This window comes from Cryptomeria japonica, chromosome 1 (genome assembly GCF_030272615.1).
Source record: "Cryptomeria japonica chromosome 1, Sugi_1.0, whole genome shotgun sequence".
Classification (NCBI taxonomy): domain Eukaryota; kingdom Viridiplantae; phylum Streptophyta; class Pinopsida; order Cupressales; family Cupressaceae; genus Cryptomeria; species Cryptomeria japonica.
The window spans coordinates 685758518-685774475 of record NC_081405.1 but is presented as its reverse complement, the minus strand read 5'-3'; the positions used below and the strand labels follow the sequence as shown (position 1 = coordinate 685774475).

The 15958-nt window shown below is 34.7% G+C and overlaps 1 protein-coding gene across 1 annotated transcript; it reads right to left on the bottom strand.

Moving 5' to 3' along the window:
- Window positions 1-13560: 13560 nt before the first annotated feature.
- On the bottom strand, window positions 13561-15660 carry LOC131858550 (translocase of chloroplast 34, chloroplastic-like). Its single transcript, XM_059211826.1, has 5 exons — window positions 15446-15660; window positions 14521-14647; window positions 14347-14449; window positions 14060-14184; window positions 13561-13879 (listed from the first exon to the last, which is right to left on the bottom strand). Exons 2-5 carry the CDS (start codon window positions 14625-14627, stop codon window positions 13561-13563), a joined length of 654 nt encoding a protein of 217 aa, XP_059067809.1. The 5' UTR covers window positions 14628-14647; window positions 15446-15660.
- Between the last annotated feature and the right edge of the window lie 298 nt (window positions 15661-15958).

Here is a 15958-nt window from a genome sequence, read left to right as displayed (position 1 = left end):
TACTTACGTTCTCTCGACATTAAAAAGTTTTCTATTACGTCGGGCCTGATGGGGTGAATCCGATCTTGGTTGAAAGGTCTTAGTAAAGTCACAACATGGATGGCATAAGGCAAATTTTGATTGTGTTTTAAAAGGTAATCTGGGTGTATCAAGAGCGGGATTTGTAATCAAAGATTGGAAGGAGAATATTTTGGTGATGGGAGCTCAAAAGCTAGTGCATGGTACTAATAATGAGGCAGAGGTTCAAACGGCCCTATTGGCTGTTCAATGGGGGATTAAACTGGGTGTGCAAAATTTACATCTAGAAGGAGATTCACAAATTATTACCAATGCAATCATGAAAGGTGAAACAAATCCGTGATTTTTTAAATAAATTTATTTGCAAAATTATAAATGATTTAAATTTGTTCATAAATTACATCATTTCACATGTGCGAAGGGGTGGAAATGAAGTTGTTGATGGATTGTCCAAATGGGCAACATCATTTGAGGAAGTGCACAAAATGCATGTTGAATATTTTAGAGATCTAATGGAGAATAAGGTGGATGGCGAAGTACGATGGGACATTTAAATGCACTCATTTTTTGGTAAGGTCGAGAATGTGGGGATGTGGTGGGGTGCTATTTATAGGGGTTTGGGCCAAGTTTGGATGTAATCAATGAAGGTTGTTTTAAGATGTTGACAGGTATGGAGGCGATGTTTACATTGTAAACTACAAAGCAGCAGTTTGCGTTTGTGGGAGACGTCTTTACATAGAGAATTAAGTGCATTTTTAAGCTTTGTGATGATGCTTTTATCCAAATAAAGGAGAGATTGTTAGGGGAGTGCTTCCTCAAAATAATGCATATATACATAACAAATGTGGATGTGGTGACGATGATTTTGGCATGGGGCTTGGAGCTAGGTGAACAGAAGGACATTGTGATCCAAGTCTTGCGATAGTGTGTGGAGGATGATTGGTTGTGTGGATTGATGGAGTTGTTGGAGATAACAATGCTCAAGGCTAGTTTTGATGTGGGTGATAGGCTTGATATTAATGAAATCCATGAACTGAGGGAATTGGTTCCCTTTATCTATTGGCCTTTTGGTTTCGATAGAGATGAGCATAAAGTGGAAGCAACCATTGGGTGGGACTCTCTCAAGCTCTACTTGAAAGAGAAAGAGTTGGAATCCCGAGGCTCTGCAATTGGTGTCTCTGTAATGAAGGAGGATAGGGGTAAGGGCAAGCGGAAGGTGATGGGTGTGCGGAGGGTAAAGCAGGAAAAAAGGGCAAAAGTGTACAATGAAGCTGATGCAGGTGGTGGTGTATGGAACAATGTGAGTGAAGGGTCGAGTGGAAGCGCCTCAAGAGTGCCCTGGTTCTAGAAAGGATGGCGCCATGGAGGACAAGGGCATGTGTTTCTTTCTTTTTGTTTACAAAATAATGTAAATTTCGCTTTGGTATACTCTGCTTTTATGTCATTTTTTCATGGTTTAACAGTCGTATGTAACGATGTCTCTGAAGTCTAGGGTTCGAACAGTTTGTAGTTTTGGATAGCATTGGTAGTTTGGGTTTCATTTTTGGTAAATTTCATATGAAATCCGTTGTACTGATGTAATGTTGGCAGTTTTTAAAGAATGCCAATGTTACATCCCACTTGTACCCTAGTTGTTAATATTTAGTATTTACACCCTGCTATATGTTTGCCCTAGTGCATTTATGCTATACTTGCAAGATGTTTAACGTGCCCTAGTTTTCATGTTTAAATGGAATGAGTGTGCCCTAGTTTTTCATGCTTTAATTGAATGTATATGTTTAGATGTTTATGCATATTTGAATGATGTCAACTATGCTTATAATGATGACTTGGTGAATCTTAATTGGTAAATTGATGAATTGATAAGATGTTTTACTTTTGTCAATGAATTATGAATTGTCAGAACAAGACAAGATTTTGGATCTAACTGATCTAATTGGCCAAGTGTGTGCAGAAGATCGTCATCCTCCGCAAGGAGGGAAAGTATCATCAAGTCAGGAGATAAAGGAAAGAAAGAACTCAATGTCATCTGAAACCCTAACTTGAGCCAAGTAGACTTATGTTTGACTGTGTCAAACCTTGTTGGTCGTCGCGTCAGGTAACCCTAGATGGTCCATGCAAAGGTTTTAGGGTACATAACCCTAGGTTATGTTTGTGTTTCAAGGTAACTTATTATTATTATTTTTTAAGGAATCTTTAATTAATTATTATTTTAAATCTCGCAAAGGCTCATGTTTTATATGTTTATATATTTATGTGTATATATGTAAATATATGAATATATATTATACAATAATCTCAGAAAGGTTAAGTAACCTTAAAAATAAAAGAAGGATAAAATAAAAATATTGTTATTTATTTAATTGAAAAAAAAAACATAACCTATCCTCTAGTCGCTAGAGGTGAAAGTGATGTGAGGAAATAAGTTTTAAATAAAACATTTTCACCTTATTCATAAATGGTATGCACATTACATATTTTCATTCGATGAGCAAGTTATAATATTTTATCTATCATAGAGGAAGTTTGCTAAAAATAAAGTAATGCAAATAAAAACCATTATATCGCACAACCTAGATATATTGGGAAGTGTAAACGAATTTGAAGTTAATCTTTTTATCGATATGAAAGTAGATAATTCATTTTTGGGCATTTGAATTAAAAAAAAGGGGACTAAACATATTTTCCAAATACTTCATTATTTGGGATATGAATTAAACAGAAGCTTTGAACATGTGAAAAAAAGGGCGGGCATTCTTTCTACGTGAATTTTGGATGAAGAGGGTTTTTGGCGTGTTAAACTATCAAATCTTCCTCAAGAAGCAAAAAGCATGGAAATGGCATGACCTCCTGAGGCGTTTTTTGCAAATACGCCTGATATTAGGGCGAAATCCATGATGAAAACATTTTTTGGGAATACTTAAGCCAATATGGGAAAAGAGCAATTCATTGCTCTTACTACTAGCAATCGTAGAAAGAGGGTTTTGTGCTTTGCGAATTTCATTTTCTACTGGCCGTTTCCAGAATAGAGGGTTTGCAGTGTGGGAAGCATTTACCAAATATTTCATCTTCTATAAGTCATACCAGGTCATGTAAAGCTTAATCTACGACGCCTTAGTGCAAATATTCATTTCTTTCAACATTAAGAAATTAGAGGAGGGGTTTTCCAGGATTTTAAGTTGTTATCGTTCTCTTATTTTTCTTTCCACTTGTGTTTTGTTGAAGAGAAATGGAAAATTAATTTTATTCTTCCAAATCGGTTTATATCGATGAATGAGGGTTATATTGTTGATTGTATTTTCCTCTTACCTTGAAAAGATATAATAGGTATTATATTTATATATTTGTATATATGAAATATATATAAATACTTATACATCAAAGAATAACTAAACTGCCTTTGCAATTTTGATTTAGAAAGAGAAAGTATTATTAAACCTGCACTTCTGGTTTTGGAAAAGGGGTTTTGAATAGTTTGCAAATTATAAAGAAATTTTCATCTTAATTTATGTTATGGCTACTATTAGCTCCTTCTTAAACAACTGAACCATTGTTTCCTTCATAAAATTTGTGGATAATCTATAGTTATCTGAGTTTCATGATAGAACTTTCGGTTTAGCATTTATATCTATGCCTAGATGTAAAATATACTCTCACTGTTGTAAACCTTAGACTGTAGCAGTAGTCTTCTTGAAAATTTGAGTTAATTTATTCAGAAACCCTTGAATAAGGGTAGTTGTTAAGTTTGCTTTAAGTAAATTAAGCTCTAAATCTAAAGCATCTGAAAATACTTAACATGCATGTGAAGGTATGGGTACTTGTGTATACATGTACATGTACATTGACATATACCAGTATGGTTTATAACTGGTAATACTTAACGTTTATGTGAAGGTATTTGTACATGTGTATCCTTGTACATGTACATTAACATGTACTGGTAAGCATATATCAGCATGGTTAATAACTGATAATCAACAGAGTAAACTAGTAAAGATTTATAACCTTACCTCTCAGTTTAGAAAGGGTGCTCTTTCTTGGACCTGAAATAAGAAGATGCCTTACCTCTTAAATGAGCATTTCAGATTCATCTAAGACTGAAATAACATCAAACAGTAGAATCAGACAATCTTTCTAATTGAGATTACCATCTCTAGTTAATGAAATTAACTAATACCCTAGCCTAGGAAGAAAGAGGGTAGAAGGGCACTATTGTACTTTTAATGCAGCTAGCATTACCATGGAGAGTGTACGCTCAAGATGCCAGGACAATAGAGACATGTCAAGCATGGGTTATATTCCATACTTATGAATTGCACGTACAACTGGCAGCTCATGTGCCCCTTATTTTCCCATGCCAGGGATTTAGTTGAACCATCTCAAAACTTTGCAATCTTAAATGAGAATAATTAAATAGTAACCTTAAGAGTTTTAGAGCTATTAAGTAAAGAATGTTAAACATACGCATGGTCATAGCCCAATATTAGTTCATTCGAACCATTGACCTTAAATCCATGTTGAGAAGGGTGTGATCATTGACAGCATGTTAATTTGTGTTTGCAGTGTTAAACCTTGGCCAAGGTGGTGTTGTGTAATGCATGCATCCATCTGATCATTAGTACCATACACACCTCTAGTTAGGAGTGTCATACTAGTAGGGAGTTACCCTTAGTGTATGACCAACTAATGCACGTAGGTCCTAAAACCAACTCTCATATGGCATTGAGTTCTACTTCTCGTTACCTCCCTGCAAAGGGTCTGGCCAATTCAGTTGGATATGGCACGGGGGACTAGATAGTCTATGGTTGGGTGGAAAATCGCCCCGATGATACTTTCCCTCCTCACTGATATCTTGATAAAGTTATGAAGTTCACAATATTAGCATCAGATGCAATGTACCTTCTAAACCCTCTCCCTTTCAATTGATGCAATGTTATTTATTTCCTTATTTTACGTTTATGTTTGATTTAGATCAATGTAATTATTTCCAGTTATTTTTATCTTAAAAAAAAAATCTCTTCCTTTTTATGTTAAGTTGCAATGATTATATTAATGACTATATTTGTTAACGACTATATTCGTTTCAGTAAGTTACATTTTTGAATAAATGTTAGCATGTTACAACCAACCGGTGGTAGGTCTGTGCTAGTGATATGGTGGTTGTAGCAGGAAGTGTTTGTTAGTGATCGCTTGCATAATTCAGGCTTTTTTGAACTTTTGATATGTACTTCAAACTCTATTACTTTTAGTTTGGGGGAATTTTATTTTTTATGTATATATATATATATAATAATTATTGTGGTAAGTTTAATTATATATGATTTTATATTGTAATCTTATTTTTTCTTTTGTGTCATTTCTTGGACTGATATTATTTTTCCTTGTAATCTCATTTTACTTTTATCAATACAAAAAATAATTACTATGGGAGTTTGAATGCATAGATATTTAATCAATCTGGTAAAATTGGTATTTTTTTTTTTATTTTTTTTTTGGGGGGAGCGGGGGTTGTGTTTTAAAAAACAATCGATTCAAATTATTATGGGTTTAGTTTTTGTTTTTATGTTTATCATCTTTGTCTATTTGAACATTGAGGGTGTGTATGTTAGCCACCCACCCTTTTTTTTGAATTGTGTACTATTGTCTTTTAAACTCAACAAACAATCAAATAGGACTTATTCATTTAAAAAAAAACAATCCAAAGTATTTTACAACCAATCAAATGTTATCTACTAAAAAAAATAAAAAAATTAATGTTTGTGTGTATACATGTTGTGCACAATTGATATGACAGTCATCCAATCAAATGCCATCTAACAAAAAATCTAATCATTTTTTTAATGCTTTCATCCATACATATCATGGACAAACAAAAAACTATTATATTTTCTTGTATTTATATGTATGCATATTGCACATAACTTGCTTAGCAATAACTCATCAAATTAATACTATACGACAATATTTTGTTTATGTTTTTTCTTCATTTTACATGTGTTGTAGCTCACATAAGACATGAATGCAAAAAATGGAGGTATATAGGAGGCTCAAATAGCATATGGGAGGTTGAGATTAGAAGCAAAACATGTATTTTCTCTTCAACTCTATGTAATTGAGGTTTCCTATGTTTATTTATGGTTTTGTTTTTATTTTTATTTTGTGTAGGGTTCGTGATTGATCTAGATCGTAAATTTTATTTTTCTTATGGTGTTGTTATGGTTGGTCTAGAGAGCATGTCTGAAGCTTTATATGATGGGGGTTTACTATTATTTTGTTGTTGTTGCAAATATTTTGTTAGAATTATCTTGTATTACCTAATAATTATTTATTTAATTATTAGTCTATTATACTCTACGCTTAAGCTAAAATTAGGCATTTAATAATAAGGTAGGTATTTAATAATTACACTTTATCCCTTTAGGGTTTCATTAGGGTTGCACACCTTTAGGGTTTCTATTATCCTTTTATAAGGATTGTATTGTACTTTTTTCACTGATTCCCTCTCTGAATGATAATCTTCTTCTTCAAAGCCATTATTGTTTTTTGCCTCCATTCTTCTCTTATGATAGGTATTTTGCTTGCAAGTGTTCTTAGGATCTCTGAAGTTGTATTTCTCAACTTCTTCATGGTATCAGAACCTACATCTGCTGCAGCTTGTTCTTGATTTTGCAGAAGATTTTTTGGAGGAGAGTTTCAAGCTTTTTTAGAGTTTTTTTATTTGCATCCGGGGAGATTTTTGTTTCTAGGCTTTTGGGCTCAAACGGACCTCATTGTTGAACTCAGAACACCCAAAAACCCCCATTTTCATATAAAACTTGTCAAATTTGGACAACTTTGGCTCTGGAAAAATTAAATTTTTTGCCCTTATTAGACACGTTTTTCAAGAAAATAATAATAATAATTTGGGGGTAGTTTTACGGCATAACCAGGGCGAATGCACAAAATTTTGTAAAAAAACCTTAAAAAAAAAAAAGGTTTTTTTTTTTTTTACAAAAAAGCACATAGGGGGGTCGACAGCCTCTACAGGTCCGTACACCCTGTAGCAGGTCGTGGATTCGGCCCCACCTGTGCCCTGTACCTTTGGCTTCGTGCTCCACCTCCGGTTGCCTGCTGCTTCCACCACCGATTGCCCTACTATCGCCGACAATCGCTTGTTGCTTTCCTACCGCCAACCACCGTGCTCCGCCCCACTCCTGCCCTACTGCTCCAACCATTGTGCTCCGCCCGACTCCTGCCCTACTGCTCCAGCCATTGTCCTCCCCCGACTCCTTCCCTACTGCTACCGCCACTGCTTGTTGCTCCAAGCCCCGCCTGTCGGTCCCCCGCCATGTTGCTGCCATCACTGTTAGACTCCACCACCGCTTGTGACCTCTTTTCCAGTCGGCCGAATTTTTTTACGGCAACATGCAATGCCCAAACTTTTTTTCTGACGCATTTTTTTCAGGCGACTTTTTTCCAATGGAGGTTTTTTCATGCAGCAGGGGCATTTTTCCGAGCACCGGATTTTTTTCCGACGCATTTTTCAGGAGACCTATTTTTTTCCGGCAAGTAGGGAATATTTTGGGAATATTCTGCTGACATCAACATGACGTCAACCGTACAGACAACTTTGCATGGCCCCTAAGACCCTCTTTTTGCCCTAAAAGAGGGGGTTTTTTTGTCATAACTTGGGCAAATGGAGTCGTATTTTCGAAAGCGAATAGGCATCGGAAAGCTCTTTCTGAGCTCTCTTCAAATCGGGAGGTTTGATCTTCTATTTTTTCTGTTTTGATGTCTTTTTTTTTACGTCAAAGCTAGAAGTTCTTTTTTGCACTCCGGGAGACATATCTTGAGCATCTGGACTTCGTTTTTGGCACACGAGATATTGTTGGAATGTTGGTTCTGTGCACTTTCCAATGGTATGGGTCTTCTTTCCAAATTATTCTCCAGGTACATTTTATTCAGTGTTTTGCATTTATGCACTCTGGTGAATATCTTGGATGTTTTCAGCTCCTAGGATCCTTTTCTTTGTGTGGGATGACTCATCTTTGGCTATTATTTCTGTATTTCCATCCTTTTATCTCTTTTGAGCATTGTATACATCATTTTGTAAGCATTTCTTTTTTTGCAAACGCACTGAGATAAAGTGCCACTATGCCTTGCATGCTTGGGATCTTGCACATCTTGTGTCTTATTGTACTCGCACTACATTATAAAGTTCCATGGGGGGGTTTGATGTTTGCCTTGTTTGCCATCTACCTTTGTCAAGTGAGTGTTTCTTTCATGACATTAGCCTCATGATGTGTGTTAAGTGAGTGTTCCTTCCACGACACTAGCCTTTATATGTGTTTGTACTTTTTGCTGCACTCTCATTGTTCCTGGTTCTTTGTCATGCAGTTTTTCTTGGCATTCAATTTCAGTGTACCTGTCACCTCTCCCTTGTCAGCATTATGGGGGGGGTGGTTTCTCCTATTGGTTGTTGGTTCTAATGCTTCCTTGGTTCCTTGGAGTACACTCTTTCATTCCTATTTTTGGAGGCAACCTTCTCTTCAAACTTTAGTGTTTTTTGCCATCTGTATCTTCGAGTTCAGTTGTTTGGCTTTTTTTGTCATCTGATTTGAGTAGTGTTATTTGAGCGCCCTCATGTAGATTATAGTCTTCTCTACTTGATCATCTTCTATTTTAGTGGAGTTTCTTCAGATCGACAGTTATTCTTTGACAGTGTTTGTAGGTTCTTCATGCTTCACTGATTCTTCTGTTCTTCTTTTGTTCCTATCTTTTGGAACATTCTTGTTTGGAGGCTTCTTCATTCCTTCACTTGTATTCCATCTCTTTTTGGAGTAGAGTTTTTTCCCACGTGGTTTTCTCTATTTCTCCGGTTCATAGAGATTTGGTTGTGATTGGCTACCTCATCAGGCTTTGTTGTCGGGACCCAAATTTGCCTTCATCATGTAGTTGCATTTTTTGCTTCATGCATTTAGTTTTTTAGCTACTCCCTAAGTTCATCTTAAGGGGGGGGTGGGGGGAGGGGGTGTTAGAGTTATCTTGTATTAGTTAATAATTATTTATTTAATTATTAGTCTATTATAATCTATGCTTAAGCTAAACTTAGGCATTTAATAATATGGTAGGTATAATTATTAGATACATTGCATCCCTTTAGGGTTTCTTTAGGATTGCACACCTTTAGGGTTGCTAGTATCCTTTTATAAGGATTGTATTGTACTTTTTTCACTGATTCCCTCTTTGAATGATAATCTTCCTCTTCAGAGCCATTATTGTTTTTTGCCTCCATTCTTCTCTTGTGACATGTATTTTGCTTGCAGGTATTCTTGAGATCTCTGAAGTTGTATTTCTCAACTTCTTCATATTTTTTCAAGTGTATATTTATTTTTTAATGACTCTTTAATCTCTTTACTTTCAATGTTGAGGATTATGAAAAATATAGAGAAATTTTACAAGGATTGGGCATTAGAATTTGGTGATTATTAAACAATAACACAGTCAAGATTCTAGATGTTTGTTCTCATAGAAATATCGACAACAAGTTTTGTTGATTTTGTGATTTCTTGGCTAGAGATGATCAATTTCTGATTGCTACTCATTTGAAGGAAGTTCAACTAGAATTTTTTTTTGAAGACAAGAAAAATTATATAATATGATATATGTTAAAGGTATGTTTTATATATTTATATTTTTTGAGTGTAAATAGAGGACGAATTCTTGAAAAATTGTTATAGATTGTTTTTTATATGTTACCTATAAAAAATTTAACTTTGAAAAGCCACTCCCTCCGCTTTTCTCTTTTAGCTCTTATTGCAACCTTTCTAAATTCCTTGACTTATGTCATGGATTCTTAGCTTTTAGAACCATCTGATTATCCGACCAAGTTGGAGAAGCTTGCATAATGTTGGCACTATCAGGAAGTCAGACTTGTGGTCACTTTCAAAACGAGTTCGATGGTTGTGAAGTTGAACGACCTCCCGACTCCCCAATACCACTGGTGTTTGTGACTAATGTCCAACTCTCTTGAAAATTTAAAGGTTACTATTGGTTTTAAGTAAGGACATTTCGTGGAATAGTTTCAAATGGTTGTGGTATTTAGGCTGGCAGCACAAGTGATTGTACAAATAGGTTTTGCTTGGACGCCGACAAAATTAAATGGACTGTCAGATTGATAAGAATAATGACTCCTGTTGTTTCTTCTTCCTCCTCATCGATTTCCACGTCATGCATTATTTTCAGGAAACAAATCAAGGCAAGATTTGTGAAGTACTATCATCAATGGTCATCAAGCAATCCGATATGAATAAGGTTGACAACATGCATTACTTCATTTGATGTTGTCATTCTTGCATAAAGCATTAAAGATAGTTAAAAGAGAGAATTATTATTATTTTTCCATTTATCGGGATGGTCTTGCCTCATGATAGTGAATTGCCATTTCATAACTAGATTTGAATTGGCTAGAGAACTTGAGCAAGAGGATATAGTCCAATAGTTATGGTCTTTTGCATGGAAAGCACAAACTAATTTCAGTGAATATAGGAGGGCCACTACTATACTAGATAAGATTGCAGAACAAGCCAAAAATCACGAACAACGCTTGCAAAATGAGCTAGTGGTCGGAAGAAACCTGAATAATTAATTTTAGCAAAATGATACTCCTAGTCGGAAGAGGTCCCGTATTGCAGCCCGATGCCAACCCAGTGCAATGGCACATTCTTCTGAGCATGTCTGACTTTTTTTGAGCTATTGTTTTTGAATGGAAAGAATTCAAAGATATCTTTCTGACGTTGGTCGAAGAAGATGAAAAGACATATGAGATCGACAGACAGATTGCAGAGTTGAACCTGGTACCTGATGATGGAGCCGAAAGGCCTTGCAGCCTTATCTATTGTGAGGCAGTTTATATTTTGACGTTGCTCTTTAGAATTTTTGTTTTGAAACGGTCATGATCAAGACCGTTAGATTTAGTAACCGTTTCTTGGAAATGAAAAAGAGAAGAGGATAGTAGCTATAAATAGGTAGATTGGTTAATTTCAGAGGATCTTTTGGGAAAACTTTTGGTTTTTCTCATTAGAAAAAAATAAAATTTATGCATATGATTATTTGCTATTTTAAATATTGAGAAACTACTGGTGGCTTTCATATATTCATAAGCTTTGAATTATGGTGTGTGAATGCATTTATGTTCTTTGAAATGGATGTGAGTTGGTGAATTATATTGAAATGGTGGATGATTTGAAATTTCAATTGCTGTGGAATATTAGTTGTGAATGATGTTTCATAGTGGCTTTATTTTAAAACTTGAAAAATTCTAAAATAGTAGTTAGTATTGTGCATGCCTTTACAAATCTTTCTGGTTAAAAGCTCTTTCCTTATTTGCTTTCCGATTAAAAGCAAAGCATATGAGTTGTTTGTTTATTCGTTGAAAATTGTTAGAAGGTAGCTGCCACCTTGTAAAATAAGTAGAGAATCGGTCAGTTCATATTTTGTTAGACCTATTCAACTATGGTTACATTTGTCATCTCCGTGGGCGTGAGAATATAGAGTCAGGTGACAAATCTGTTAACCAACATTATATTAGAAAACTTATTATTTATAATCCATTTTTACTATAGAATTTAGTGAATGTTGTTTAATTTGACAATGGAGAGTTAAATTTGTACTAGATAACATAAATCACCTTTATTTTTTATTGAATATACATGAGAATTAAGCAATGGTGAGTTTTAATGTTAATCTCTATCATAAACAAGAGCTGCAGGCAGCGAAGTTCCTGCCTAAGACTAGAAAAATAGTATTTGATTTTGTGTCTAGAAAATTAGATTATTTTAGTATAAATAATGCACATACAGTATTATTTTTTCAATGATCAAATATGGCAGTTCTTGAAACAATCAAGAATAGGTATTTTTTTCAATGATAAAATATGGCAGTTCTTGAAACAATCAAGAATAGATATTTGGAGTTCAATTGTGAACAAAAGCAATTTCTCTTAAAGAAAATTAATAAACTATTTTAAAATAGGAAAATAATATAGTCCAACCTCATATCTTACATGAGAGAGGTAAACCACCAATATTTTTGTTTTATTTGGTGAATGTGATTGGCAAAGCAAAGAATTTTTATAAAGTAAACAAGCTTATATTAAACATTTCAAGAATTGTAACTAGAGTAAACAAATAATCAATGTTGCACATGATCAAAATATATTTGCTTGGTGTTTTATCCTAAAAATGTGTTTCAGTCTAGTGGACCGTCTGAGCTGTTGTTGGTGCCCACATGATTTACCAACAGTTTGGCATGCTAGCATTTCTCCCTAAAAACTATTAATTTTATATCATCAATAATAAAAAGTAAAAGAAAAACTCTTAAATTCTAAGAACAATTTTGATTTAAGGAGGTGGTAAGTATATTTTTTCCTAGAATACAAAGTCAAACTGGAAAAGATATAACAGTAATGGGTTGAATATACACATGTGGGATGCCAGTGACAAATATGAATTTTTCGTGTAAAGCTTCTGAGAAAAATTATTTGTTTAGTTGCATTAGTAGATGACTTCATTGATGCCATATTCTGGTATGTGATCCTAAACCAAATGTAATCTTTCAGTATATAGATGTGAAACATTCTCTTGTTCAATTCAAAAATAAGAGATGCATAAATCACAATAATGAAGACCAGAATTCTTTTAAGCAAGAGAGCCCAAGCATAACTACAGGTACATTCTCTAAAGCATCCATGTAGATACGAGTATAGTGATGCATATTTTGGACCTTAAAGCTTTATCATTGCATATTTTATGATTTTGCATCATACTTTGGCATTTTCTATGAGTTGTCAACTGAAATATATTTGCTATTTCATATTAGAAACTTGAAATTTGAAAATGAATGCCATCTATTGTTATTTTTCAATTTGAGAATTTAAGTTTTATGTTTTAACTTTTGAATAGTCTTTAGTGTAGAGGAAATGTATAAAAAATTTGGATATACTCCCTTTTTCATTTGTTTCAGTTTGATATTTTATTTTCACTATATATGCATCCAACGAAGATGGAGTAAGAATGTTAATAAAACTGAAAGAAACCTGCTGAAACTATTCTGCCTAGCCAAAAACTCCAGGTGCCCCTCCCAGTTGACTACCAAAGCATTTCAAGTTCTAGACCTAATCCTGATCCTTGTGGGAACTATTTAAGAAATGCCCAATACATCAGGCTGTTCTCATAATGATCATGTACCTTTCTGAAAACATCATGACATTTCCAGCCCATTTTTAGGGCAACGCCATGCAGATTATCAATTAAAGAACTACCACAGCATACAAAAATATAAGAAGGAAGCTATCATATTGCATATTGGCATTCAATAACACAATAAAGCACTTATCAATATCGCAACTTAAGTATATCATTTACAAAGACCATGATATTTGCCCAACTGAGATCAAAACATACATCAAAACCTTTACATTGTCAATTGCCAGATATATTGAAAGAAAAAGAGAAATTTCCTAGGAATATTAACGTGATAAATTGATTGTATCCTTATGAAATTTCAACTAGGGGAATCAAAAAATATATTTGCATCCATAGTATGATTGTAAGTCACCTGGATATTAGATTTCTTGAACCCAGCTGCTTCAAGAATTGCATCATGCAATGCAGCTGATCTCCTTTCAACAAAGTCAGCATAACTTAAGCCATTTGGAGGAGAGAGCTGAGCATGTGTAAAGACCACCAGGCTTCTCTGCCATATTTGTTTTCCAAAAGTATCAGAAATGGCCTTGACAATTTGTTTATCCAAGTTATCAACTTGATAACTATCCAACCAATCCACATAAAGAAGGACATCAATAATCTTGTTTGTCAGAAACCTGCCACAATAACATTAACTGTTATTAACACAAGTAATTGCAACAAAGTAATACACTGGAACAACATTTTCTTGGTAACAAATATCAACGAGGCAAACTACAAATCAGAAGTACACAAACTCAGGAGTGGCAAGTAGGCTTTACAGAATGACACTAGTACTAAAATTCAAACATCACTACCTTTTTATAAGGTCGAGAGCATGATCGTTTACAAAACCACCTTCTATTAACCCTGGTGTGTCAATTATATTTAATGTAAAACCTGCTCTTGACCTTGAACATAATACAGGTCGCATTGCCTCAGCCTGCACAGTTCGAAATAAAAAATATGATCAGAAACATTAATCACATACAAATTCATTGGTCTGAAATATAACATCCTAGAAAAAGCAATATTGTTAAACAAATGAGGTTAATTTTTCATTTAAGGCCTTGTAACTGAATGTTCTCCAAAAATATATTTATACCTGGAAGGCATTGACAAGAGAGTTAACTGTTGAAGACTTTCCCACACTGCCTTTTCCCATAACAAGAATAGTAAGAGAGTTCACATCTTGAATGCATTTCATGCTTGAATAAGGCATCATCTAGATTGAACACTTAAAAAAAGAATCCATGATGAGAAAAATAACAGTACTTACTCAGCAACCTCTTGCTTCAATTTACTCAGCAACCCATATAGTGCATTCTGGGTAGCAACTGGAAATTGCTGAATACCCATCCACTCCCGGCCCTGTTGAGATGCCATGGAACCTGCTTAAGGTAGGCCTGCAAAACCATCTGCATTTTTAGAACAAGTATGCCAAACCAAATATAGCATGTAATATTTTGAATTTTTCTTCAAGAGTCAAGACCCTATAAAGAAAACTCAGATTAGATCATGTTCAAGTTAGAGGCTACTGCAACAAGGCAAATGAGTTTAAATATAGTTTTCAACTGCTTCAGATAAATTGCCATTGTTTCAATCTAGCAGGTCATTCCATAATAGTAAGGTGGAGCAGATGCCATGATGATGAGCTAGCTGAACACGCTCTCCATGATTATGGGACTATATTAATGGAGGCTAGATGAACCAGGGTTGTCTGAAGAACTCAAGTTAATTGCATACCCCGTGAATTTGATAAATTGAAAAGTGTACTCCAAAGGACCGTGGTGCAGTGCAAAGCACGATAATTCAGTAGCAAACTACTTTTAAATCCCCACAATGCATTAAGATTGACTATAACACAGTCTATATAACAAAGGTTAAGGTGTATTGAACATACATGTGTGTTTTCAGAGGAACAAATACATGTGGACATATTGGATGTAGAGATATCTTGTTTGAAACAATTTATGCATACAGCATTGAAAAAATGCTCCACACTTTCAGCCCAAGATTTGCATTTGGTTTATTGATAGGAAGATCAAAATATTTTGTTGAGTGAAATATACACTAAATCATACTCTAACATGACCATCCTAATGCGAGTGATTATTTCAAAACTTGTAAATGTGGTGTGAACACCTCCTCTGATGAATTCAAATCTTTCACAGCCATCCTAATGCGAGTGATTATTTCAAAACCTGTAAATGTGGTGTGAACACCTCCTCTGATGAATTCAAATCTTTCGCAGAGCATTCCGTTGAATACATGCTTTATCTTTCTCATCTATTCAACAGTCTTTCAGCAAATCACACTCTATTTCGCCTTTCATTTTCATCATCCTCCCTACAAATTGCGTTTACTCTCTGGAAATTGTAGGGTATAGCAGCACCAAATAATATCAAGAGAGTAAAATTTGGTGCTTGGAAACTATAGGGTATAGCACCGCACCATAATATCAGGAGAGTAAAATTTGGTACCTTATTGATAATGTTTGAAATAAAATTTTGTTTGCAGCGTCACTAGTCCTATGGACTGCAACTTCTACCAGCATCCTCCACCTTTCAAAAACATGCAAAAGAATTTAAGCCCTAATCGCCAAGTAATTGCCAACTGTTTGTTCCACTTGTACCTTGTGGTGATTCCGAGGAGTTTTGCAGACCTGAAAAATTGCAGGCTCGAGCAGCCCAAGACTTGTTTTGCAGGCCCTCTTC